The sequence below is a fragment of the Pinus tabuliformis genome, chromosome Q (assembly GCF_031772625.1).
Source record: "Pinus tabuliformis cultivar Carrire ecotype Pingquan chromosome Q, CPIR1, whole genome shotgun sequence".
Lineage (NCBI taxonomy): Eukaryota > Viridiplantae > Streptophyta > Pinopsida > Pinales > Pinaceae > Pinus > Pinus tabuliformis.
In genome coordinates, this window is record NC_142296.1 from 101951774 (window position 1) to 101979235 (window position 27462).

The window sequence follows — 27462 nt, forward strand, 5'->3', positions numbered from 1 at the left end:
GTTAATTTCTAATAATGTTTGATTGTTTTCGTTAGATGCATTGATTTCAGTGTATATGTTGATTTCTAATCCTGTTTGATTGTTTTCATTAAATGCATTTATTTCAGTGTAGATGTTGAGTTATAAAGCTAGTTGATTGTTTGCATTATATGCATTGAATTCAATGTAGATGTTGATTTATCATCCTATTTGATTGCCTGCATTTGATGCAATGATTTTAGTGAAGATGTTGATTTCTAATCTGATGTAATGAGGTGTACGGTGTACACTAATTTCAAGGTAATGAGATTTACATTGTGCATTCATTTCAATGTAAACACAAAAAAATTATTATGACATGCATTTATCTATATGTTATAGTAATTAAACCATAAATAAAATACTTGACTTTTCATCTCAAATAAAATGTTCACTTGATTGAAATGTTTTCTTTTTGAAATTGTAAACTATTTGTAATTAACTACATTCTTATTAAATTCTAATTTTTCATGTTTCATATTAGATTGTAAAAAGTGCAACAAATAGAACACACACACACACACACACACACACACACACACACACACACACACACATCATGTTATGAATAATATCTTATAGATAATCTCAACGAAATAAAATCGAATAAAACTTATTTGTAACTTTTACATCTTCACATGTTTTAAAATTGAATAAAACTTATTTCAATCATAAGGAATTGATTGCAATACTTGGATAGCTAAGTAAATTTAGGAAAGTTGATAACATTATATAAAATTATATATATGTTATCATATATTATTTTTGGACCTATGTTAAATTCCAATATGATTGACTTATAGCATGTTAAGACTAAGCACTTGTAGATAATATCAAAAGAAATAATATTGAATAAAACTTATTTGTTGTTTACATGGCATCTTTTAAAATTGAATAAAACTTATTTCAATCCTATTTTTGTTTTTTAATTGAACCTTGATATTTAAGAAATTGATTGAAATACTTAAAAAAAGTTGACCATGCAATGGTATATGGGTGGGTCACAACACTTTTCATATATAGATATTTTATTATAATATGGATTACTTTAGAATTCAAATAATTTATTTTTAAAATTGGATTATATAATAACATACATGTTGATTGCAGTGAAAGACACTTTCTACAAGCCAATATGAAGCATGATTGTAATTCTTTTCATGCTCAAAATTAAATTCATACATGATATATTTAGTTCATTTTAGGTATCAAAGTGTCTTGCGTCATAGTAAGATTGTACTTATATCATGTTATGACTAAGCTCTTGTAGATGACCTCAAATGAAATAAAATTTAATAAAAGTTATTTCAATTGCAATTGTTTTTTAATTGAACCTTGAGATAGCCAAGTAAATTTAGGAAAGTTCATATTTAATTTTAGATAAAATTATAGATACATATATCATTAACTGATTTTTGGTATATTAAATTCTAATACATATGACTTAAATATCATGTTATGACTAAGCTCTTGTAGATGACCTCAAAATAGATAAAAGTGAATACAACTAATTTGTTGTTTACCAATCATCTCTTGTAATTAAATTTAAAACTTATTTCAATCCTATTTGTGTTTTTTAATTCAACTATCATATACCTTAGTTCATTTTAATTATCAAAGTGGCTTGCATCATAACTTAATATTTCACTTATTTTCTTAGCCTATGAAACTAGAAATCAAACTTGTTATATTTTTTTAATAAAAGTTATAGTATATAAAAAAAATTTTAAACTAGCGAAATAATTTTAACAAATCCATAAACTTCAAAATTAATGAACATCCATAAACAAGGTTAATACAAATCCGTAAACTGAAATAGTGAATGTATCAATAAGATATCCATATGAAAATATATACAAACTACAAATATTGCATGAACATATATAAACTGAAATAGTAAGCATCCATAAATTGAAATATTGTCCATGTATGAAAATATATAAAGTCAGTATCACTTGTGAATGTGCCCTATGAAATGGGCCTAAAAATATACAAACTATCCACTCTAAGTACTACCAGAACTCCTATGTGAGCTCCACTACATAAAGTAAGTGTCCAGAATTTGGTACTGTAATATAACACATTCAAATTCAAACTAATAAGATCATTATTTGTACAAAATAAAAAATATGGAAATAAATTTTTTTGAACCACATTTTTAATATATATATATATATATATACACTAACCTGACTCGAGTCTAAATGCAAGTCAAATAGGATGGGGGTCTGATGAATCTGGGTTTGGGTTCTCCCCTGCCCGTGGCTCAAATATTGGGTTTTGCATTGATGGAAGAACATCGTCAATGCCTCTATATACATCATCCGACTCATGCATCCACATAAATATGACATCGAAAATGCTTTGCATATGAGCATGTGTACACTATGGAGAGGACAAATTATAATTAGTCTACAAATTAATTAGCATGCATGTAACTTAAGAAGATGTTGAAATCTTAGGAATATGTTTTTTTACGTCAACTGCTGGTCCTTGTGGTTGTACATATTGACTCTCCTCCACTTGAGTGTTATGAGTTGGAGGGGGAGGTGGAGGAGAATCCATTAAAACATGCACTCATGCAGGATGGACTGGCTAACCAACTACCCTGAAGAGTGACCTAATAAGCTCATCCATGTAGCTGGAGCCCTAGGTCTACATGTTATCATGAAATTATGTTAATGTAAATGCAATCTAATATGAACTAAATTAATCTAAATAACTATTCATAATTTGATCATAAGAGTCAAACATTTCATATATATATTTACCTAGTCTATGTATATGCATATGAAGAAATCTAGTCAATGGGTAAAATCATAAGAAATGAATCAACATATAAAAGAACTAGCGGCTCATGACGCAATGGTGGCAGTCTGCTAATTTCGCCATGCAATGCAACACACACACTGACCAATGATGTCTACATGATATCTAAAATGGTACCCTGGTCTCAACACCAAGTTGTGATGGATACTCTTTCTCTATTAGCAATACCACGCTCTAAGACGGTAGTGACAACAATCTCATTGGTGGTGGTACATGCCCAGGGTCCCGATGAGCCCCCTCACAACCATGTATATGTCCAAATTTGGCTCCATAATAATGAGATCCGATATCAATGTAATTTGGCCTCATATGTAATACAAACTCTACATATATATGCTTGGGAAAACAAAGGGTGACTTGGTCATGGTGGGGGAACTGGACCTAAGTTGCAATGAATCAATCATACACAAAAGGGTTTGAGTGGAATCAAACATTCTTAAAATATTTGAGTGGAATCAAACCTTCACGTCTAGTAGGGAAATCCATATGGATGTCGAACAACTCCTCGTGAACGTCAATGCTCTTGGTGGCCTCTTCCACCACCTCCTAAGTATGTGGGCCTCTAAGCTCATGCCTCCTAATCCTCTGTATGGAATATAGGAAGAGACTATGTGGGCCCGAGCTCCGGTATGACTTAATCAATCTATTGATGCTTTCTAGAATCAAAGACAAACAATGCCTAGTAGGTGAACTAGAAAGGATGTTGTGCAGTGCACGTGTGATCCATGTATGTTGGGTTGTAACATCCTCCAACATTATACTAGTTGTAGCATTGTCCCACGTAGGGATCGACACTGCACTGTCATCCTCAGCTTCTCTCTACTAAGGGTTTGAAAATCATAAACATAATTTAACATATATATATTTAACAAACTAGAAGCATAATAACATGTACATTAAATTCAAACACATCAGTTGAATGTGATTTAAAAATTAAAGAAAATTTGAAGACATAAACACATAAAGTTTAAAGAGGATTTAGAAATGCAAGTGTACCTGAAACAGGTGAAGAAAGTCCAATATCGGTTACATGATCAACAATAGAGGCAAAAACACTACCTCTGACACTCCAACTAGCATCAAAGGCAAGATATGTGAGCGGAACATGCACTTTAGGTGGGCTACATGATTTATCATGAGCCCGACCATGTATATGAGATCCCCCCACAGTCTAACGGCCTGTGGTTGGGGGGTGTACACGATATGCCTTTGCATATTACATATAATACATATAAACTAATCCAAGAAAAAAATGTTAACTAAAATATTACTTATAATATATATAAACTAATTTCCAAGAAAAAAATGTTGACTTACATAGAATGTTGACAATAATACCATTTATAAACTCAAGTAGAATAATCTAGCCTAAAGTCATAAACTTTAGAGTCCATTTTTTGACAATTTATTAACCAAAGTATTGTTAGAAATTAATTAACGGAGCATTGAAATACATAAAGTATTGCAGAAACAAAAATACATAAATGCATAAAACAAGAGATACACAAATATACGTGGTTCACCCAATTTGGGCTACATCCATGGAAAAATATCCAGTCCTTCCTTTAATATTATCTAGCAAAATGAAGAGATACAACCTATAGTAGATCTGTTGTAATTTTCTCTTCACTCTCACATGGCCTCCTCCTCTCTCTCTCTCTCTCTTTCTCTCAGAATAATAATACACAACCCCAATACAATTCTCTCATATAAACCGATGGTTTCCTTCTAACGAAAAAAGGCCTAAATTAAAATAATTTCTACCATCAGATCATCCACCTAATGAATAACTCAGATTGACTATGAAATTACAATATTTTACAAGGAAAATTTTCATTTATTTTTAGCTTCGGGGGCACTGGCCTCGAACCCTCGCCCGGGGGGGGCTTATAAAAGTTGTCGTCACTCTCCCTAGACCTCCTTGACAATGATTAAATGGGTGGAATTTCCACCCTGTTAGGAACATGGATCCAACATGACTGAAACAAAATCCAACATGACTGAAACAAAAACCTTTGAACAATCAAGAAGATAATCAGGCTCCACACCCAACAATATCCCACTTGGAGATTGATTATAGCAACTCCACCATTGCTTCCCTTTCTGGACAATGCTTCCATTTTGGACTTGGTTATTTTTCATCTTCAGAATCATACTTGAAGACCATTTGAAACTGAGGAGGATCTTAGTTTCTCCCTAGTTACAAATTTTGTTTTATATGTTTAGTCTTGGAATGAAATTCTAAGTTCTTTGTAAGATGAATGGAACTTTGGCTGTCACTATATAACCTGCCCATCTCTTTCCTCTTGCCTAATTCATCCATAAAACTTTGTAACCAAATCATTTCTTTACTAGCCTATGTAGCAGCAACATACTATGCTTCCATTGTTGAAAGTGTAACAATGTTTTGCAATTTTGAGACCCAACTGACCGTTGTTCCAACTATAGTAAACACATACCCTATGGTGCTCCTCCTATTATCTCTATCACCTGCCATATATGCATCAATATATCCTTGTAGAGAAATATTTAAACCACCAAAGCATAATGCTTGATTTGTGTTACCTCTCAAATACCTGAGAATCCACTTCACTGCTATCCAGTATTATTTTCCTAGGTTGTTCACATACCTACTTATAACTCTCATTGCATGTGAAATATCAAGCCTTGTGCATACCACTTCATACATTAAGCTTCTAACTCCTAATGCATATGGAACTTTACACATATAATCCATTTATTCCCGAGTCTTTGGAAACATCTCCTTACGTAGTTTGAAATGGCTAGCTAAAGATGTACTAATTGGTTTTTCATTATGCATATTAAATCTTTCCAACACCTTTTCTATGTACTCACTTTGAGACAATGTTATTTTGCAAGTTTTCCTGTCTCTAGTTATTCTCATACCAAGGATCTGTTTTGCAACACCCAAATCCTTCATTTCAAATGAATTTGTAAATTTTCCTTTAAGTACATTTATTTTCTGCATGTTAGACCCCACAATAAGCATTTCATCTACATACTATAGCAATATAATATAGTTTCCATCATTTTGTTTCTTAATATAAACATAGTGATCAAAATGACATCTAGTATAACCTTGTTCAGACAATAACCTGTCAAATTTTAGATACCATTTCCTTGGAGCTTGTTTTCGTCCATACAAGCTCTTCTTCAACATGCACACTAATTTCTCCTTCCCTTTGACCTCATACCCTTGTCGTTGTTGCATACATATTTCTTCCTCCAAATCCCCATGGAGAAAAGTTATCTTTACATCTAACTGCTCAATATGCAAATATTTTGCTGCTACTAGGCTTAAAATGGTTCTGATTGAAGTCATTTTAACAATAGGAGAAAAAATTTCATCAAAGACTATACCTTCGTTTTGTGTAAAGCCCATCACCAAAATTCTAGCCTTATACATGTGTTTTCCTCCATCTTCTTCCTTCAACCTATAAGCCCATTTATTCTACAATGGTTTTTTACCTACAGGAAACTTGACTAAGTCCCAAGTCTGGTTATGCATCAAGGAGTCCATCTCTTCTTCCACGGATTTCTCCCAGTTCTTCCTAGTTTCTACCTGCATTACTTCTTCACGTCTTTCATGTTCACCCGAATCATTCAACAACACATAATATAATGGAGAGTATCGTTCAGGGGGTCTACTTATCCTAGTAGATCTTCTAACATCACTTTCAGGTGTTTTCTTCTATTGTGGTTTCTATTGTTGTTGTGGCTGCTGATCATTATGATTTTCAAGCACCTTTACTTTTTATGTGATCTCATCAAGCACAATGTATTCTTTATTTTCTTTTTCTTGTTTATTTCCATGCATCTGATCCTTATACAAGACCTTTTCATTGAATATGGAATCTATGCTCCTAATGATTTCGTGATTTTCATAATCATATAAGTGATAACCAAAATCATTAACACCATATCCAATAAAGCTACATTTATTTGATTTTTCTTCAAGCTTTGTTTTATTTTCTTTATTAATGTGAACAAAGGCTTCAGAACCGAAAGTCTTTAAAAATGAGTAGTTTACCTTTTTACGTATCCATGCCTTCTTTGTAATACCACCATCCAAGGAAAGTGAAGGCCCTTTGTTTTTTAGATAAACAACAATATCTACAACATATGCCCAAAATTTTAAGGACAATCCTACATGCAATCTCATGCACCTTGCACGTTCCATGATTTTCCTGTTCATCCTCTCTGACACACCATTTTCTTGTGGTGTTCCTGGAACTGTCTTCTCTTTACAAATCCCATGCTCTAAACAGTAATTATCAAACTCTTTGTTGTATTATTCACCTTCATTGTCTGATCTGAGACACTTCAACTTATTTCCAGCCTTGTTCTCAACCAAAGCTTTCCATTTCTTGAAAGTATCAAATACATTATATTTATTCTGAATATAATAAGTCCAAGTTTGTCTAGTTTCATCATCAATAAAAGTAACATAATAGTGAGAGCCATTGAGATATGATACTTAAGAAGGTCCCCATACATCTGTATGTACAAGCTCTAATTTTTCTTTATTCTTTTCCTTCCCAACTCTGATAAATCTCACTCTCTTCTGTTTCCATAAATACAATTTTCACATAAATCAAAATCAACATGCTTCAAACTTGGGAAAAAATTTCTTGAGTGAAGAATCTACATCCCTTTGTCACTCATGTGCCCAAGCCTATGATGCCACAATGTCATATCTTCTCCCGTGGAGGTCAAATAATTAACAAAATAATGAATACCATTTCATAAATACAATGTACCAACCTTTTCTCCTTTTTCTATTACTAGGGCTCCTTTAGTGGGCTTCTAGGTTTTGTTTGTGAATGTAGTTACACAACCTTTACCACCTAATTTCCCTGTTGAAATTAGTTTTTTCTTAAGATCTGGAACATGCCTTACCTCCTTCAATATCCATTGGTTTCCATTTTGTTGCTTTATAAAAACATTACCCATTCCAAGGATTTTACAAGGTTTGTCATCACCCAAATGAACATGTCCAAAATCTCCTTGATCATAGTCATGAAAATGTTTCCTATCAAGTGTAGCATGGAATGAAGCCCCTGAATCAACCACCTGTTGAAGGCTCTAAAAATCGGGACTCCAACAAGGGGGATAACCACCCGGTCCGGACCTTAGTGTAACTCCTTTTCTGTTTGGAATAGTGGTTCCGACTGGGGATGACGGGACCAGTTTCCCAATCTATTTATGATATTTGTGCTAACGGGATGATGTTTTTCTCTTTGGGGTTTTATGGGGTGAATACTTATTCTAAATTTAATATATCTTCTAACTATCATATGCAATCTATCATAATAAAAGAAAACATCTAACTTTAAAACTATCCCTGAATTAATGTTTACGTATGCAATATAAAATGATTTCTAAAAAGCGATTGATAATGAAGATCATTCAATCATAATAAAAAGAGAATCCATTTAAGAATGATTGTTTCATATTAAAAGTTAGTCGAAACAATATGAGAAATATATTGCATAAAGAGTCATTCACATATTCAGCATAAAGAGTAAGTCATCACCATACAAAAGTGCAATAATGATAACTAAACATTTAAACTTTCATACATAAATAACTGAAAATGATTTATTGCTTGACACACACGTAAAAAGCATTAAGAGATAAAAGTACCATTCTTAACACGTCCTACTCATGAGCTCCAGCAATATCGATCTATCTTCAAATCACTTAACATCAACTAAGAGTACAAAAGTGCAATTTCAGTAGCAGATGTTAAACTCAAATAGAAAATAAATCTCGTTCCATTAATTTTATCAAAACCTCCTCAGTGGGGGGCAAGATGCACGTTCTGAAGAATGTTTTTGATAAAACTCTGGACCCCTCTCTAAATGCATGAGAGGGGTTTAAATACTAATCTATGAAATCTAAAAATAAATATTACAAAAATAGATGAGGAGGTTTAAACGACCTGCCTCATTTTAAGCAAAAATAAACTAAAATAAAAATAAAATATGTCTATGACTAATCCTGCATCTGATTCTTTAGATCACAAATATCTAGCATTGGTTTTAAGAGTGTCGGTTGGCCGACTTCAACTTTTAGCTGTCTCGCAAATACGACATTCGTGAGAGCCACGAGGTTGGTATAAAGACACCAGGGCCTGGTTAAACCATTGGGAGATCGACGAGAATGTTGCATTGCAAAACATTAAAAACATTAAAAATATTGTTACTTCTAAGTTCAAAGAAAAAATGTGACATGAGAAAGATTTAGCAGCTAAAAGAAAATTAAGATATTATAAGGAGGTCATCATCCCCACCCTAGAAGATCAAAAGTATCTCTCTGTTTTATCTAGCTCAAAGAAGAAAATTAATATAGCCAAGATTAGAATGAACTCTCATGAGCTCCATAGTGAAACGGGTCGTTGGGTAGTTCCTAAAACACCATGGATGGAAAGGTTCTGCCATCTCTGTGAGAATACAACATCGAGGATGAAAATCACTTCCTCTTAGAGTGCCCTGCGTACAACCACATTAGATCTCAGTTTCAAAATCTTTGTTGCAATACTGACCTTCCTAGCCTTTTATGTTGTCAAAATTACAGTGAGCTCGGGAGGCTTCTCTCCAAGTTTTTTGAGCGTAGAAATAAAATCTTAAATCAAACTAAATAATTCATTTCTTTAGGTCCGATAGACCAAAGTTTGGTCTCAGTGGACGTTAACCATCATTATCATCATCATCAATATAAATTTTGATATTAATAAATTTTAAATTTAATATAATTAAATTTAAAGTGTATATTAAATTTAAATATTAGATTTAAAATTTTATTCGGTTCTATTTTACACAAAAATAAAGATTTTTTTCGAAATCTTGACATAATCAATTCTACTTCTATTGAGTAGATTTATGTATCGTATATCAATGGGGTCATAACTATTGTATAACATGGTTATCAAGTTCAATCATATTCAACCATGGTTATTCATGGTTCACATGGGAAACACAATCAACTATAGTCAACATGGTAAACCATATACATCTATAGTTACATGTTGGCAACTATGGTCAAACAAGCCCAATAATGGTCAAACTATGGTCAATCAAACTCAACAATGTTCAACCATTATCAACTATAGTCAATATTGTCAACCATATTCATCTATAGTTAAACATTAACAACTATACTCAACCACATTAGCCCATAGTTACTCATGGTCAACCATGTTCATCCATAATCAACCATGGTTGACCATAATTAACCATGGTCAAATAAACTCAATCATGGTCAATAATGGGTAACAACACAACCATATTCATCCATCCGTAAACCACCTCAACAATGATTAACCATGGACATAATGCTCCTCTATGGTTATCATGGTCAACCATATTCATATATAGTTAAATATTGATAACCATGAATAAGTGAGAGACTTTTAAATAATAAATAACTAGTTTACATCTAATTTTTATAAATAGTTGAATTTTTTTTAGACAATTTCGCAAAACCGTTATAAAAAATATACATATTATAAGTTTGTCAATATATCACATATAAAACTAAATCTTATTTTTTAATCCAACAATGGTAGTTTATAAAACATTCAACTTTACCACATAGTTACCAAGTTCGAATTTGAATTCGAATTTGATTCGATACGATAAAAATTTGAATGAAAAAAATTCAATTCGCAAAAAATTCGATAATAGACATTATAAAAACATTTTTTTTATTAATTTTTTCTCAATTTATTTTGAATTATGAATATTTTTTTTTGTTAATTTTAAATAATATAACAATCTTAGAAATAAAATTATCTAAAAAAATTGCTATTCATCTTTTCTCTCCAAAACATCAATCTTTCCATAAATAAAAACTAATTACTTAAAATTAAGTTACTTCACACATTTCGGTTTTCATGATTGAAAAAACAGAAATTTTCTAATAACAATTTTACCTTCTATTTTGTTCTGCCTTTTTAACTTTTTCTTTTCCTTCTTTATATATGCCATCTAAACTCTATTTATTTATATTCATAGAATCTTATAACAAACAAAAAAAAAGCTACTTTCACTTATTTTCTGTTTCTTTTCTAAGTTGAAGATTGAAAAAACAGATTTTTTCTAATTTCACTGATATTTTCCATTTTTGTTTTCTTTTTCTGCTGGTCATTTTTCTTCTTTCTCTATATTCCATCCCTCTTCTATCTCTCTTTTCAAAGCATAACGAATGAATAATCTTCTCTCTGTCCTTTTACTTACCATATACATTATTTAAATATTTATTCAATGAAACTTGGTTGGAAATTTCTACTTATTGCAATTGTGTTGGCTAAACATCGATGACGAACCTAAATTGAGTTACAAAGTAACGACCTCCTCCTATCTCACTCTGCTTCCCTCATTCGGTCCCTTACGTGTTGGGAGGAAAACCCTGCGACTGAAACCCTCCCAATTGGTAATGCTTTGAGGTTTGAATTTGTATTATTTACATCGATTTATTTATTTATTGTTATACTCCTCGTAGAGAATTACAGAGATTACGACCATCTTCTATCCAAATATACAAGTAATAGTTGGACTGACTTTGAAATGGATGACTGTTTACTAACCCTAACTCCTTGTCATTTTCAGATTTTCCATATATGTTAAGAAGGCATCCTGCGCACAGAATTAACAAACTGCATTAACCCCACGATTAACCTTTAATGCAACGAATCGGATTGAATTTCTGCGAACTGTTCGGCGGACGAACCGAATCGGCGAATTTCCGTACTGTTTGCCCGGATTCGGGCGAACTTGGTAATATGCTTTACCATCAAATAACTTCAAGAAAATATAAAGCTGAAACAGAACGTCCAATGAAACATATTTTAAGTTTGCTAAAATGCGTCGATTGAGTGGATTCTCAGACACAGAGGGGGCGAAATGAATTTAGGGAGGGGGCGATTAAGTGGATTCTCAGACAGAGAGGGGGCGAAATGAATTTTGTGTTTTCAACAGGCACGTTGAGCAAAACCAACTTTGTACTAGGAGTTTTATTGGACATTACAACAACCAGGGAATGGCGGATGAACTTATTGTGCTCTCTGTTTTGAATAGGCAGGTTGGCCAACGCCAACTTTTCATAGGTGATTTATTGGAGATTACACTAACCAGGGAATTGCAGATGAACTTATTTCACCATCTGTTTTGAACAAATCCAAGGGAAGGTTGAGTAAATCCAACTTTTCATAGGAGATTTATTAGAGGAGACAATAACCAGCTGAAAGGAACCCTGGGGCCTGTACATAGGTTTAGTGCCCTCCCCTGATATTTCCTTCTGGTGACTCTTCGTTGCCTGATCAGTACCCATTTGACTATTCTCACTAAGACCCCACTTAGACTATGAATGGTGAAAAGAAAAGAGCTAAAAATATGAATATATCCTGCAAATACATACATAATAAATACCTGCAAAGCAAGGGCATCCATATCGGCACGGAGGGCAACAACCGGGGTAGTGCCCGATCCTATAGTGGCAACCACACCTGTGTGCGCGAAGGGCCATTCATAGTGGACTCCCATTACATCCAGCTCTTGCCTTATAAGCTTGCTAGTATTGTATTCCTCAAACATGAGCTCTGGATGCCTGTGAATTTTCCTCCTCACCCCTGTCAGCCACTGAAACATCTCTTCATTCTTGGCAGATTTCAGAAAATCTACATCTTCTTCCGCTCCTCCTCCTCTTGTGATATCCAAAGCAACACCCGCCATCACCACCAAAAACAAAAACAACTTGACTGGAAAACCCATCTATCTGCAGAGCCTAGACAAAAAATAAGAACTGAAACAGACAAAGAGTTTGACTCGTCCCTGTGTGTGAATTGTTTTGTAAACTCCCACGGGCTCTGTGTGTATATACAGCCTGAATCCTTTTGTAAACTCCCATGATGTCGGGTTCTCAACCCTTTCCTGCGTGGGATTGGTTAGCGGTCCTTTTCGATAAATATTCTTTTTGCTTTGTGTTTGGTCGTGGGATTGGTTAGAGGTGGTTTTCAATCAAGATTCCTCTCTTTTTTAATTTTGTTAGCATCTGTTTTTTGCATTGTTTTTTAGCTAGATGATTGTTACAAAGTTGGGCGAGTTCATCATTCAAAAGAAAAGATTGAATTGCAAAAAGCTAAAAGAATAGAACTAATAATCCTATAGACTAGTTTTAGTTTCTTGTAAGTTAAAAAATATCATTTCATTATTTTAATTATTAAATAAAGTATTTTATGGTGTTTACTTTATCACAACTGATAAATTAAAATATACTTTATGATATTAAATTAAAATATATTGTTTTGAAATTTTGGTTGGCTTAAAAATTAAGACTAAAGTATTTTATTTTTTAATGATGTTTTTATAATTTGAGTATAATTTAAATCGTAAAATGCATTTTTGTTTTGAAATTTTGTTTGATATTAAGATTTTGTTATTGGCATTGCAATAAAATTTATGAGCTACATAATTCTCCAAAATTGATTATTAAATATATTTAGAGGACAACACTTTTTAATAATTAATTTATATTTTTTATTATTAAAGTTTTTTTTTAAGCAATGTAAATTTTATCTTTATTTAAATCATTAAACATGAAAAACAAATCATATGTTGATATTATAATTTTGCATTCATTTAAAAAAATAAATTTGAATGAAATGGATATTTTTTATCCATATTAAATTTACAAGTGAATAATTTATTTTATAAGTATATTATTAATGTAACAATACTTTATAACTATATTATTAATGTTGTAACAAGATTGTTTCTCAATGATGGAATGATCGGATGCGAATAGTACCAGTAAAATGATCTCGATTCTGGATGCGGACAACGCTAGGGTTCGATCGTTAATCCTCTGAACAGCTTCCTCAATGCGTTCGACGCCCCCGTCTCATTGCTCCTTCTGAGCGCTTCAAAATGGTTTTGCCCTTGGGAGGGGCGGGCTCATCCCACCCTCCACCCACCAGTACTCCCTCTAACAAAGCAGGCTACGCAGACTCTCTGAACAATCCAGGAGTCCCCCCATGGACCGATCAGGACCCTGAACAGGTCATAGACGCCGCTGGGAACTCCGCTGCAGGATCTGCAGCTGTCCATGAAAGAGGCACAGATCAAAAAGCCGCAACGTCATAACCAAAGGCGTCTTCCGCGACCTGCATCCCGAAGACTACAGAACAAATCAAAGTAGATCTCCCCAGTCAAAGAATCAACAGCCAGATCCAATTCATGAAGCATCATGCGCTTATCGGCAAATTTCTCCGATTCTGGCCAACTAAAAAGGCCTTGCATGGATGGATAGCTTCCAAATGGAAGCCCAAAGGACAAGTCATGCTGCAGCTTGGCCCCAAGGGCTTCTTTACTGCCACGTTCAACTGTTTGGAGGATAAATCTCGCATTTTCGAGGGAGGACCGTATTTTTTCAACTCTTCAGGCCTGTACCTTCGAGAATGGAGAGAGAGGTTTGACCCAGACAAAGAATACTTCAATTGGGCTCCAGTATGGATACGCATGTACTCTCTTCCTCTGGAATACTGGAACGAGGAGACCTTAAAAGATATCAGCGACAGCCTAGGAGTATTCATAAAAGCTGCTGAGGAAACCAAATCTCAAAGATATACCTCCTACGCCAGGATCTGTGTTCTCATGCATCTGACCAAAGAACTCTTCGACTCGGTAAGTCTATTTCATGACGATTTTGAATGGATCCAAACAATAGACTATGAGCACATCCCTTTTCGTTGTAGAAAATGCCATGAACATGGCCATCTTTTCAGGGATTGCCCTTTGAATCTGCAGTCCAATGCCCCAGGTAATGAGCCCAGCAAAGATAAGGAAGGATTTACAAAGGTTCCTAATCGCAGGCGACATGCCAAGAAAACCCCTGCACCCCCAGCCAGCTCCAGCAAACCCAATACCCAGAACAGATTTGCTCTTCTAACCTCTCAAAATACCTCGGAGGATCACCCTGAACCCCCTTTGGTAGATCCCTCTCCTTCCTCTCTCCCCCAGGTTCCAAAACCCCCATCTACAATCCCAACCCCCACTCTTACCAACTTACCCGCCTCAACCTCATCTGAGAAAGCAGAGGTCGAAAATGTCATGCAAGCCTCAGCCATGGAATTAGATGCAACTCTTGAACTCAACATTCATCAAAAGACAATCGAGGAAGAACAAAAGACTCCGACACATATGGATGAGGAAACAGAAGGCGTGAACTTGGAAGGTTTGGACATTCTCACGTTGGAAACAGCATGCAAACAGAAAGATTTTAATAAAATACCCATCCAAGAGATTGAAAAGCTAGAATGTGTTCTAACCAAAGCACAGCACAACAAAAGTCTGGGAATTCAGGCTGGCAGTCCTTGGGATAGCATGAAAATCCTGAAAGAGATGAAAAAGCGAGGGCGCAAAATGGATCTGCAAAGGACCATAATCATCGGAGACATGTTGGTGGAATCTGGTAGATTCCCCAAGCTGAAAAGGTTCTTCAAAACCATTCCCAATAGTTCTCCATGAAGCTAATCTCATGGAATGTGGGAGGGCTGAATAGTCCCTCAAAACACAGCATGTTAAAAAATTTGATTCAGAAGGAAAGGCCTTCAATCATCTTTCTTCAAGAAACCAAAAGTAACAGCAGTGCTCTGGAAAGGATTCTAAATAAGGTTTTGATAGGATGCCGCCCAGTTTCTGTAAACACTTCAGGTGCCTCAGGGGGATTGGCGATCTTGTGGAACCCGCAACTACTTTCCCTTCAAGACTTTCATGCCTCTCACTTCTTCATCCAGTCCACATTTCATCTCATTGGAACGAATATCCATGTATATTTTCCACAAGATACTCAAAAAAACTGAATCTACTGGATACACTCACAGCTCTCAATTCAAATAGACAGTTTCCCCTATGGCTTGGCGGCGGTGACTTCAATATAATAACAGCTTTAAAGGAAAAAACAGGGGGCAGATCAAAGCTAGAAGGGGACAGTATAAGCTTCAAGGAATTTATTCACAACAATCAGTTAATGGATCTCCAAACTTCAAATGGTATGTATACCTGGACTAACAAAAGGAGGGGATCGCAGCATATAGCCTCCAGGTTGGACCGCTTCCTCATATCAGATAATGCTATACATTTAGGAGGGGAATTTCATGCCTCCATTATGCCTCATGCGGGCTCGGATCACTGACCCTTAATGCTACAGTGATCGCGTCTAGGCATAAAGAGCAATAGACCCTTTCGCTTTGAAGCCTTTTGGTTCTCTCATCCCAACTTCAAAGCAGTTGTGAAGGAGGCCTGGAACTCCTTCATTCCCCCTGAAGGAGCCAAGATGTTCCAGTTCCAACAAAAATTAAAATACCTCAAGCAGATTCTCAAATCATGGAATCAAACCCAATTTGGCAACATCTTTGAACACCGGAAAAAACTGGAGCAGCAGATGGAATCACTACAACATAGCATCATTTTAGAGGGTCGAACGGAAGAATATGAACAACAGGAGCAGGCCCTCTCAACCAGGATAGAATCACGAAGGAAGCAAGAAGAAATTCTTTGGCGATAAAAGTCTAGAATCAGATGGCTTAAGGAAGGGGAGAAAAACACAAAAAAATTTCACAGATCCACTCTTCAAAGGAGAATGCATAAAAATATTGCCTTCATCAATAATCCACAAGGGGACAGACTAGAAGTGCATGAAGAAGTGGAACGGGAATTCAAAAAACACTTTCAGGATATTCTTCGGGAGCCACCAGGATGCAGGGATCAAGCCATTCGATCACTGACGCAGCACATTCCGAAAATCATCACGGAGAACCAAAATAATATGCTACTCCAGCCCATCACCTTGCAGGAAGTGGAGGAAGCGATGGCCCAGTTCAAAGATGGCAAAGCGCCGGGTCCCGATGGCTTTACTGCCAACTTCTTTCATGAGTTTTGGGAGCTGATAAAAATAGAGGTATGGGAGATAGTGGAGGAATCAAGATCCATGCACTGGATCCTTCCTTCCCTAAATTCGACTTTCATAGCGCTAATACCCAAAATAGATGAACCAAACACGCCAGACAAATACAGGCCCATAGCACTGTGTAATGTTATTTACAAACTCATCTCCAAAGTCTTGGTGAACAGGATCAAACCACTTCTTCCCCTCCTCATCTCGCCAGAACAAACCGAATATGTAGAAGGGCGCCAGATAATGGACGGTATCATTCTCTCTAACGAAGTGATCAACTGTCTCAAGCTTCTAAAAAAGCCAGGTATGATTCTCAAGCTTGATATTTCCAAAGCTTTTGATAAACTCAGCTGGAATTATATCCATCAAATGTTATTGGCATTTGGCTTTAGTGAAACTTGGACCCGGTGGATTATGAGTCTCATCTCTTCTCCCAGCTTCTCGATTCTGCTAAATGGCTCACCCTCTGCACCCTTTCATCCTTCAAGAGGCATTAGACAGGGTGATCCTCTTTCCCCTTTCCTCTTTGTTCTTATGGCAGAAGGTCTTAGTCGTCTTCTTCACCATGCCATTTCCTCTCGCTCCCTCAAAGGCATCTCTCTTCATGGTCTTTCCCCTACTTCCCATCAATAGTTTGTTGACGACACCATGCTCTTCGGCCACCCATCTGTGCAAGAAGCCTCTGCCTTCAAAGCCTTACTCAATCTCTTCTCGGAAGCCTCGGGTACATCCATCAACGCTGCTAAATCTCAGCTTTTCTTCTTTAACACCCCTTCCGTGACTCAGAGGAACATTGCCAGGATACTGGGTTTTCCCATAGCAGTGCTCCCTTCGAATTATCTGGGAGCCCCTCTGTTGGACACAACCATTAAGCACGCAACATGGAGAACCCTCCTCGACAAACTTGAACTAAGGCTATCCTCCTGGACCTTCCGCTCGCTTAATATTGCTGGTAGGCTCATCCTTCTCAAATCTGTTCTCCAGACTATGCCTCTCTATCTTTTTTCCATTTTAGCTGCTCCTAAATGGGTCCTGAAAAATATATGCAATCTACAAAGAAACTTCCTATGGGGTTCCTCTGGTCTCAACAGGAAATGGGCTCTTGTCAAATGGAAGGAGGTCTGTCAACCAAGATCAGTTGGTGGGCTAGGCTTGAGGGATCCCCTCCACAACAATAACATAATGGGAGCCCGCATTTGGTGGAATTGGATCTCCAAACCATATACACCTTGGGCACGTGTATGGCAAGCCAAATATCCGCCAGGTAGTCAGTTGGAAGAACTCATAAGAATCAGTACTTCTACTCCAGGCTCGTTGATATGGAATGCTGCAAAGCATCATAGTGCTTTTATCTCGGTGCATAGCTTCTGGGAGATCCATTCAGGCACCACTGCTAGATTTTGGGAGGACTCATGGCGACAACTCCCAAAATTAGCCTCACTCTTCAATAAACCTAAATGGCAAGCTTCAATGCAGCAAGCTAACTAAATTTATGTTCATCAGTACTGGCAGCAGCAATCCCCTGATGATTTCCAACTCTGGAGACCAGCGAGCACTTGGCAGACGGACTGGCAAGGGGAGACCCATGAAGAGATCGACCAGGAGCTAACATTTCGGAAAATCAAGCACTCAGATCAAAAGGACAAACTATGCTGGGGTCACACACCAAAAGGAATGTTCACAACCAAGGAAGCATACGAGATCCTATATCAATCCATGCAGGCAGCAAAGGATCAACTTTGGGAACAGGTATGGCAAAAATGCATATGGCCCAAGGTTTCCACTTTTCTTTGGCTTCTGAGCAAGCAGCACATACTCACATGGGACAATCTTCAAAAGAGAGGATTTATAGGTCCATCCAGATGCCCAAACTGCAATCATCATTCAGAAATCATCTCGCATCTAATGGATACATGTCCTGTAGCAGTACAATTATGGGTAAAAACTGAGCAGTGCAATAGAAGATCGGGCAGACAGGTGGGCAACATCAAGGATACCATCAGAAACTGGCCTAGGCATCCATTTCAAAGCCTTCTTTTAAATTCCCTCTGGAGCCTTCTCCCGGGCTTTGTCTACTGGATCCTATGGAAGGAGAGGAACAATAGAATTTTCAATAACCTCAGCAAGTCTCCAGATGCTCTATGGATACTTCTCAAACATAATCTGCAAGAAACTCTTGCTCTAAAACATTGGCAAGACTCGGACCTGCCAGAATCTCCTCAGGAACGCCTAATCCTGAAAGAATGGAATTTGAACCTCACATTTTCAGCTCAAAATAAGAATAAATCCCCCATCAGTATCGATTCTCCCCACACATGGTCCCCTCCGGACCCACACTCCTACAAATTGAATTTTGATGGGGCTGCCAAAGGCAATCCCGGGCCGGCAAGGTATGGCGGAGTCTTCAGGAACGAAGTGGGTACAATCTTGAACATATATCACGGGTCAATCGGCAAAGACACTAACAACGTAGCAGAACTGGAGGGTCTATGGAAAGGCATATGCATAGCAGTACAGGAAATTTTTTTCCCTCTAGAGGTAGAAGGGGATTCGCAAATTTTAATAGCAGCTACCACAAGGATTCAACAAGGCTCCTCAGCAGCTAAGATAGCCTCAAGATGGATTCTTCTCAGTAGATTGGAACAGATTTAAGAGAGGCTCAGGACAACCAGCAGCATCACTTTCAAGCATATCAGGCGCACCACCAACAGGGTAGCAGATAGATTGGCCAATCAGGGGGTCAATCAGCCGCACCCATTCTTCTCAAGTCCTCTATGTGATACAAATGATGAACACCTCAAAAAAGAGTGCACTTCTCTGGTGCAAAAGGATCTCCTTCTCCCAGATGTGGGTGATCATTCTAGAACCTAGTACGAGGATGGCTTAGCGGGAGGGCACGTGGCCGCTCACCGCAACCAGATGGAGCTACAGGATGAGGCACTTAATGGTTCGTACATTAAACATTATTACCGCATTAATGCAGCTCAACCAGGCACGACATTTTAATAATCGGACTGCAACGATGTGCGGCATAATTTTCATTTTCGCTCTTCTCATCTGTGTTTGCAGGCAAAGCAAGGGTGAAGGTTCTAGTGCCAGAGACAGTTCAGGGCACTGTCTAGCTTTGGTGCGAGAAGTTAATACGTTTCCAGGCCTTTATGCTCCATTCCACCTGCTTCAACTTCTCCCTTGTAGCTATTGTGTTTTCCCCTATTTATCTGTTTGTTTTGCTTCCACAGTTTATATCAACATGCCCAGAGAGCGCCCCAGAATGGGATGCAGGAGAGGCAGCTCTCGGGGCTGGATCCTTCGCCAGGCGTCCTCCACAACTTCGGACCCTTCGTCTGAGGCTTCAGAATATACTTTATATTGCTATCCGGTGACCAGGAGAGGGCGTGGCAGAGGAAGGAGGCAGATAATGACAGAGGTGAGGTTTCAGCACACCAGAACGCACACGAATCGCTTCCGCCTCCCATGTAGACTTGGTAATTCCTCCTTCATTGTTTCGGTCACTGTTGAACTGAATGAGCAAGCTGGGGGTTCAGAGACAGTAGGCCCAGGAGTTCCTCAGCCACAGAGGATGGAACACCAGAATGCTCCCTCGACGAATGTGACTGAGCAAAGACAGGATAATAGGGGCTGTGCAATTCAGAATATGTCCACTCCAGTTGGCCCAAGCGCTCCTGCAGCAGAAGATCGAGCTAGAACCGAGGGACATTCCGCGGAGCATGAAGAACCAGAGCATTTTGGCTGTCGCATTATTGAGGAGCAGCCTCCAACTCAACATGATGACTGAACAGGCTTGCGTGTCCTTGGTTTTGTTCAATGGTCGAATGCGGTGGTTCTTACCTCTCAAGTTTGTGTGTCTTTGGTTTTGTTTAATTGTCAACAGAGTATTTGTTCATCCTATGTATGTAGCGTCCAGTTTCAGGTCTTTTCATCTCTTCTTGAGGGTCGGTTTCCCCTGCATAGGCGGCATTCCCTGTCAGTTGGCTAATATTTTGACTAAGGTGGTTTACAAGTCAGATTGGGGTCACTGTCAAAATTTTGAGTCTTCAGTTTTGGATCCAGAGATTCTAAGTCCTAAAGCTAGTTTTTGTAAGTCCTTCGGATAGTTAGTCCATTGTGCACTGTCAGTATGTCGTTTCATGGGCTAGAACTCTCGAGACCCTCGTCTCTCTGTAAGAATATTTTGTATTAATATAGAAGTAGACTAATTCAAACATAAAAAATAAAAAATAATAAAAAAATAATAAAAAATAATAAAAAAGTAAAAATAAAAAAATAAAAAATAAAAAATAAATAAAAAATAAAAAATGTTGTAACAATAATATTTATTGAAACTTTATATTAATATTGATGTTGTTAATAATATTATTAGTACCATTTAATAACATTTAATAATGGTTATTAATGGTCCAACTCTACTATTAACATTGTGAATATATAGAGTCTGGTCAATGTGGTTAATAATGGTCAACCTTACTCTTAATATTGTGATGTCACAATGGTACAAAAATATTACAAATGTTGCAATGTGACAAACATTATTGCAATATTACATTACATACTTTATATTAATATTAATGCTATAAATAACATTATTTGTAACATTTAATATGGTGTGCTATTAAAAGCATGATATAATATCTAATACAATGTTAATATTATTTAAAACATAATATTATTAAAATCATAATATGGTCAATCATGGTTAACCATGATTGATGATAATGGTCAACCATAAACAACCATAATGGTCAATCAAGACCATCATCAACCAAGGTCATCAAAGATAAACATGGTTACAATGGTCAATAGGGATCAATGATGGTCAACCATTATCAACCATGGTCTACCAAGCTCAACCAAGATCAACCATGGTCAACCATGATCAACCATGGATTTTTTAGCTTTTTATCTAAACAGTTTGTTCCGTTTCAAACAATATGATAGAGCATCCCCAGTTCAATCAATAATTTTTCCAATTACAGAAAATGCCTATTAGCCTTCAATAAAAAGACATTAATACAAGTAATAATATTTATATGCACGTAAACATTGCATTGTTGTAACAAGCCTTTCAATTCTCAATGAAAATGTAAGGTAGGAACCACAACTCAACCAACATAGCCACTAAAGATTCTTAGACAATGAAAGAGTATTTTCATGGAAGGTGGGAACCACAACTCGATCAATAAAGCCACTAAAGATTCTTAGACATCAAAAGAGGATTTTCATGGAATTCAATTGAAATAAAGATATTCATGACTATGACAGTTTAAATTTCACAATAAAAAATTACCATGTTAATTTTAATGTCAAAAGTTTAATGGTTTAATTTAATTTGGGGTTTATAATCTTAGGATTTATAATAATAATCTTACATATCAATATATTGAGTTTTGTAATGTTAGGGTTTAATGTAGTGGCATTGGAATGGTACAAAAGTTTATCTAATGTCGCATTGCGACAAACATTATCTCAATGTGATAATCATTCATTGTCACAATGTTACATTGCATTGCAATTTATTCAACATCAAATTGCAACATTACAAAATTGGTGTTGATTAGGCCAAGAGAGTAACTCCACGAATGAATTGCACTTTTGCAATAAGAGAAAACATGGATATATACAAGGGAGACTATTCGGATTCATCTCCCAATGTCTCTTCATCTTCCAACGTCCTTTATCTTCTATTTACAATATTTACATGAGTTTTCCTAATCCCAAATATTAAGTGTCAACATTCCCCCCCTTAATATGAAGGGATGTCGGTGAGTCAAAGCATCATTATGAATCTTTCAAACATTTCTCTTCCAAGCATTTTGGTGAATATGCCTACAATTTGATCATTTGTGGAACAATTTCGTAGGTGGATTGTCTTGGCCTCAAAATGATGTCGAATTAGATGATACTTTATATTTATGTGTTTGGATCTATCATGGAACTTTGGGTTCTTTGCCAACTTTATTGCAGAAGTGTTGTCAATTAAAAGAGGAGTTGAATGCACTTGTTTATCATGCAAATATTCTAGAATTTTCCTTAGCCACAAAATTTCCTTTGTTGATTTAATTGTTGCTACATATTTCGCCTTAGTTATGGAATCTGCTGGAACTAACAATTTACGTGAGCTCCAGGAGACAAATCCTGATCCAAGACTCATAACATAACCTGAAGTAGATACTCTAGTTTCTTTATCTCTATCAAAATATGAATCAGAGTATCCAATCAAGCTGAAGTAATCCACCTATGTATACTTGAATCCAATGTTTTTAGTTCCCTTCAAGTACTTTAGAACTAGTTTTGCAGTAGACCAATGACCCTCATAAGGCTTTTGCATAAATCTCGAGAGGATTCCAACAACAAATGAAATATCTGGTCTGGTAGTAGTTAGGTAGTTGAGACTTCCTACAAGCTATCTATACTTAGTTGCATCCTCAAATTCATTTGCCTTAGTGGGTGTGAGCTTTAAATTCTATTCCATTGGAGTAGTCAAAGGATTGCACTCAACCATGCCAAACCTGTTCAACAGATATCCAATGTAATTCTTCTGAGAGAGGAATATAAACTTCAAATGTTGGGTTACTTCAATACCAAGATAGTAGTGAACATAGCCCAAATCTTTCATTTCAAAACCTTTCTTTAGTTCTTCCCTTATGGATGCAATGTAATTATCAATGTTCCCTATCATCAAAAGATCATCTACATACACCACAAGATATACAATTGTTTTCCAACTTTCTTGACAAACAAAGTTGCATCATTAAGATCATAATGTTTGAAATTGAGTTTCAGAAGATGCTCAAACAATTACTCGTACCAGGATCACGGTGCTTGTTTGAGGCCATACAAGGAGTTAACAAGCTTGCATACTTTGTGTTCTTGATACTTCACAACAAAACCTTCTGGTTGGGACATAAAATCATTCTCTTTCAGATCATTGTTCAAGAAAGCAATTTTTACATCCATTTAATGGAATTTACAAACATTCTAAGATGCCAAGGAAAAAATTGCTCGGATGGTAGCCCATTTTTCTATGGGGGAAAAATTCTCCTCATAATCGACCCCTTCCTTCTATCCAAAACCTTTTACCACAAGCCTAAATTTATGCTTGTCAAGTGAGCCATCTACTTTATACTTGTTCTTGAAGACCCACTTGCAACCAATTGGTTTGGTTCCCAATGGAGTATCAACCGACTTCCAGGTGGCATTATTTATCAAAGCATCATATTCTTTCTGCATCACTTCTTTCCATTCATCATGATAAGAAACTTTTAAGGAAGTTGGTTCAAAATATGTAGACAAATTTAGTTTATAGTCATAAGAAAATACCATATAAAAAGGTGAATTAGGATCATCTACATCACCTCCATTCTGACTAACAAATCTTCTTATCCTTGTCTTTTTAACTTCATCAAGACAGACACTTTCAAGTGTCTTTGTGAGCCATTTTAGAGGACCTTTCTGAGATGACCCAGGCTGCTCAGTTTATTTAGATGGGGCCGAATCAAGATTTAGCCTCCTGTTGATGGTGCTGGACCCGCCAACATGTCAAGGGGATCTCCCCGGTAAGAAGTCCCAATTAGACCTCAAACCGTTTGGTGTAGCAATCCCAACAGTGGGTCGTATGGTAATGCCTTGACCGCGATTTCGCACAGAGGCAAGTAAGATAACTTTGTTGGTAGAAATGGTGTGACCGCTGCATTGAGTCAAGGAAGGTGCATGAGAGGTTCTAACACATGTGGGTTGAGATGAGTGCGCCCCTTGGCAACCTATAACAGTACCCAGATGGGAAGGGAACACACGAGTGAAGATGCATCACAAGCTGGAAAGAAAGTCAGCGGAAAATCCAAATTGATGGTTAAACCAACAACAAATCTGCAACAAGATTCATACAATTGCATACAAAACAGTTCATACACAACTACGTACGTTAAACAACATACATTACTACAACAATCAGAATAGTCCAACTACAATAACAACATATGCATGAAAACGTGTTGGCTATGTTTTATTAAGAGGTGTAAGTTCCAGTCATACAATACATCCATGTAAACCCACTAGCTCCAACAATGGAACGTTACAACCACATCCACCTACTCCTCCAATGAGATGTACTAGCTTCGTGCAGTGGAGAAGCCAAGGCGCGTTACAATACTATCCAAGCTCTCTCCAAGATAGTCTTATCGGAAGCTTGGCTGACCAAAAGCCTCTACAATGAGTTATGAGGGACTATTTATAGAAAAGGGTGGGGTGACCCTTGACATTCCCCTTTGTGATAGTTCAACTACCCTCATGACTCTTCACCTACTCTATGATTGCTACATCCAACTATTGACACTTGACAAGACATTACATTACAATGCACATGTATTCACGTGAGACAACATGGCTTGAGCAAGCCATGCAAGACATCACTGACACTCGGTCCATTATGATGAGACCAACTCTTTGACATGCTTGTTATGGCGAAAGTGGTGAGATGATGCTAAGATTGGTCCTCCCTGATGGTGTGCATGCACCCCATGGTGATATCTTACTGAAGCAAACTCTTGCATCCGTTGCAATCGATGCATTGGTTCGGCTCCTTCATCCAACTCGTCTACTAACATGCACATGGTCTTCTTGGGTGCACTGAACCGGCAACACACTGATGCATAGTGTCCATGCTAATCTTCAAGTGTGTGCTCGTGGCCATGCGCATTAACTTGCCGAAGTACATGTTCAACTCCAATTGAACTTGCTTCTTATCTTCGCCTTGCTGAATGGGTTGGATCGCATGTGTGCGCATAATGACATGCATGCTTCTGAATCCCTTGCATGTGATCAACAACACTACTCGCCATGTATGCTTCTTGCCAGCTGCAGGGATGGATCTTTAACTTGTACGGGTGCAGTTTCATCTGTGAGTGCATGTTGCGCCCACTGTTGTTCCTGTTCCTGTTCCTGTTGAAACTCATTCGTGTGTCTGTGCAGCTTCATGTTCTTCCTTGATTTGTTGCTTCAGCACATGCAATTCCTTCTTTGTTCCATTCTCTGTCTTCACGTGATCTTCATTTCACATCGTCACCTCATAGCCTGAGTCTCCAAAGTTTCTTTCATCATCAATGGATCTGCTTGAGCTTGCAACTTTGTTCCGCCTCTGTGTTGTCAACAACCTTCCTCTTGCATTCATTGCATTCGATATGCTTCCTTCAACTGTTGTTCATGATGCTACTCATTGTGATGTTGTTGTTGTCATATCTTGATGTCCTTGTCTATGAACAACTTGATATCTTCATGAGTAGGCAAGCTCATAGACATTTGATCGACTGCATCTCCAAGTGTGCTCTGAACGGTGTCTTCGACTCTACTCTCTTGGAAACCATTGTACCTGCACTGCTGAGAGGTAGATGAACACCTGCAATACTTGGAGACATGGAAACACTCATGGAAAGAAATATGTCAGTTGAAAACCAAAATGAACTTGAGAACTGAATTGCAACATACATGTGTGAATGATCATGAAGGTTGCACAATTTCTACCGGGAGGTCGGGAGACTGACTGTCAAGACTGCGCAAGGCGCAGTCTGGGCTGCTGAGAGGCTGACTGACTGCTGGAACTGCACAATGCATAGTTCAGTCTGGCAGCTGACTACTGGAATTGCGCAATGCGCAATCTCAGCTGGCAATGGCTACAGGCTTAGCGATTGCATTGCGCAATTTTCTGGGCCAGCAGTCACTGTCCCTCAGAAATGCACAAAACAGTCCTAGAGGATAGTGCCTGGGCAGAAATGCGTATTTTTGGAGAGGAAGACAGAGCCTTCCTTCCCCAGATTGTGTAATGTTCTCTTAGTGAAGGCAGAGTCCGGACCAAGGTTGGCCTGACTTGTCGACGGGCAACTGAAAGCAAATATGACAGTGAATGCATGACAACACTTAGTGGAAGTAGAAGTGAACGACAGTGCATGAAAACATGAATGAAAGATTCAGTAAATAGATCAACATGCATGTGGGTGAAGCGAGTCACCGAATTGACGACCGTTCGTGCAAAACAGTTTCATGCATGCGATAACAATGAGATAGCAACGAAAACTGAAACAGTGCCAGGACAAGGTAGTATACATGTAAGCGATACCAAGTGTTCAAAGAATCAAGAAAACAACACTCACACAAGAGAATACACAAAATGAGACTATTATGCAAAACAAGACATGGAAGGTGGGCTTTACCCAAAACAGTTGAGATGAATGTGCCAACTGCTCCTAGATGTGATGTGGGATGTCAGAGCTACAAGGTTGATGTGAGGAATGAGATCTGCAATGTCCAGTTGATGAGTTTTGATAACATCGAGGTTGTGACGCGCATGCCACAAATATAGGGAAATCGACACTGGGTGGGAGGTTTCTAAATTGATCCTTGCATGTAACCTCCAGCTGCTAAACATAGATCCTTGAAACAAGGGATGCCTTTGCATGCTACCTTAGGAGAAGCAGCCCATGCATGCAAGTTTGTTTTGCTCGGTCTCAGAGGGAACCATTCAAATCAGATGCACCTACAAGAGATTGCTCAATTGCTGGAGAAAAATGTGCATTTTTGGCTGGCGAGGAGATTTACGCAATTTCTGGCCAGAGCAGCTGACTGCTGCCC

General features: G+C 37.3%; 1 protein-coding gene across 1 annotated transcript in view; it reads right to left on the reverse strand.

Moving 5' to 3' along the window:
* The window catches only part of LOC149218432 (IAA-amino acid hydrolase ILR1-like 8), a 48500-nt gene extending 35883 nt beyond the window's left edge, over positions 1–12617 (reverse strand). Inside the window, exon 1 of the mRNA XM_089383994.1 lies at positions 12300–12617. Coding sequence (XP_089240120.1) covers positions 12300–12602 — 303 coding nt within the window. The 5' untranslated portion in view covers positions 12603–12617. The remainder of the gene's footprint in view (positions 1–12299) is intronic.
* Positions 12618–27462: the final 14845 nt, after the last annotated feature.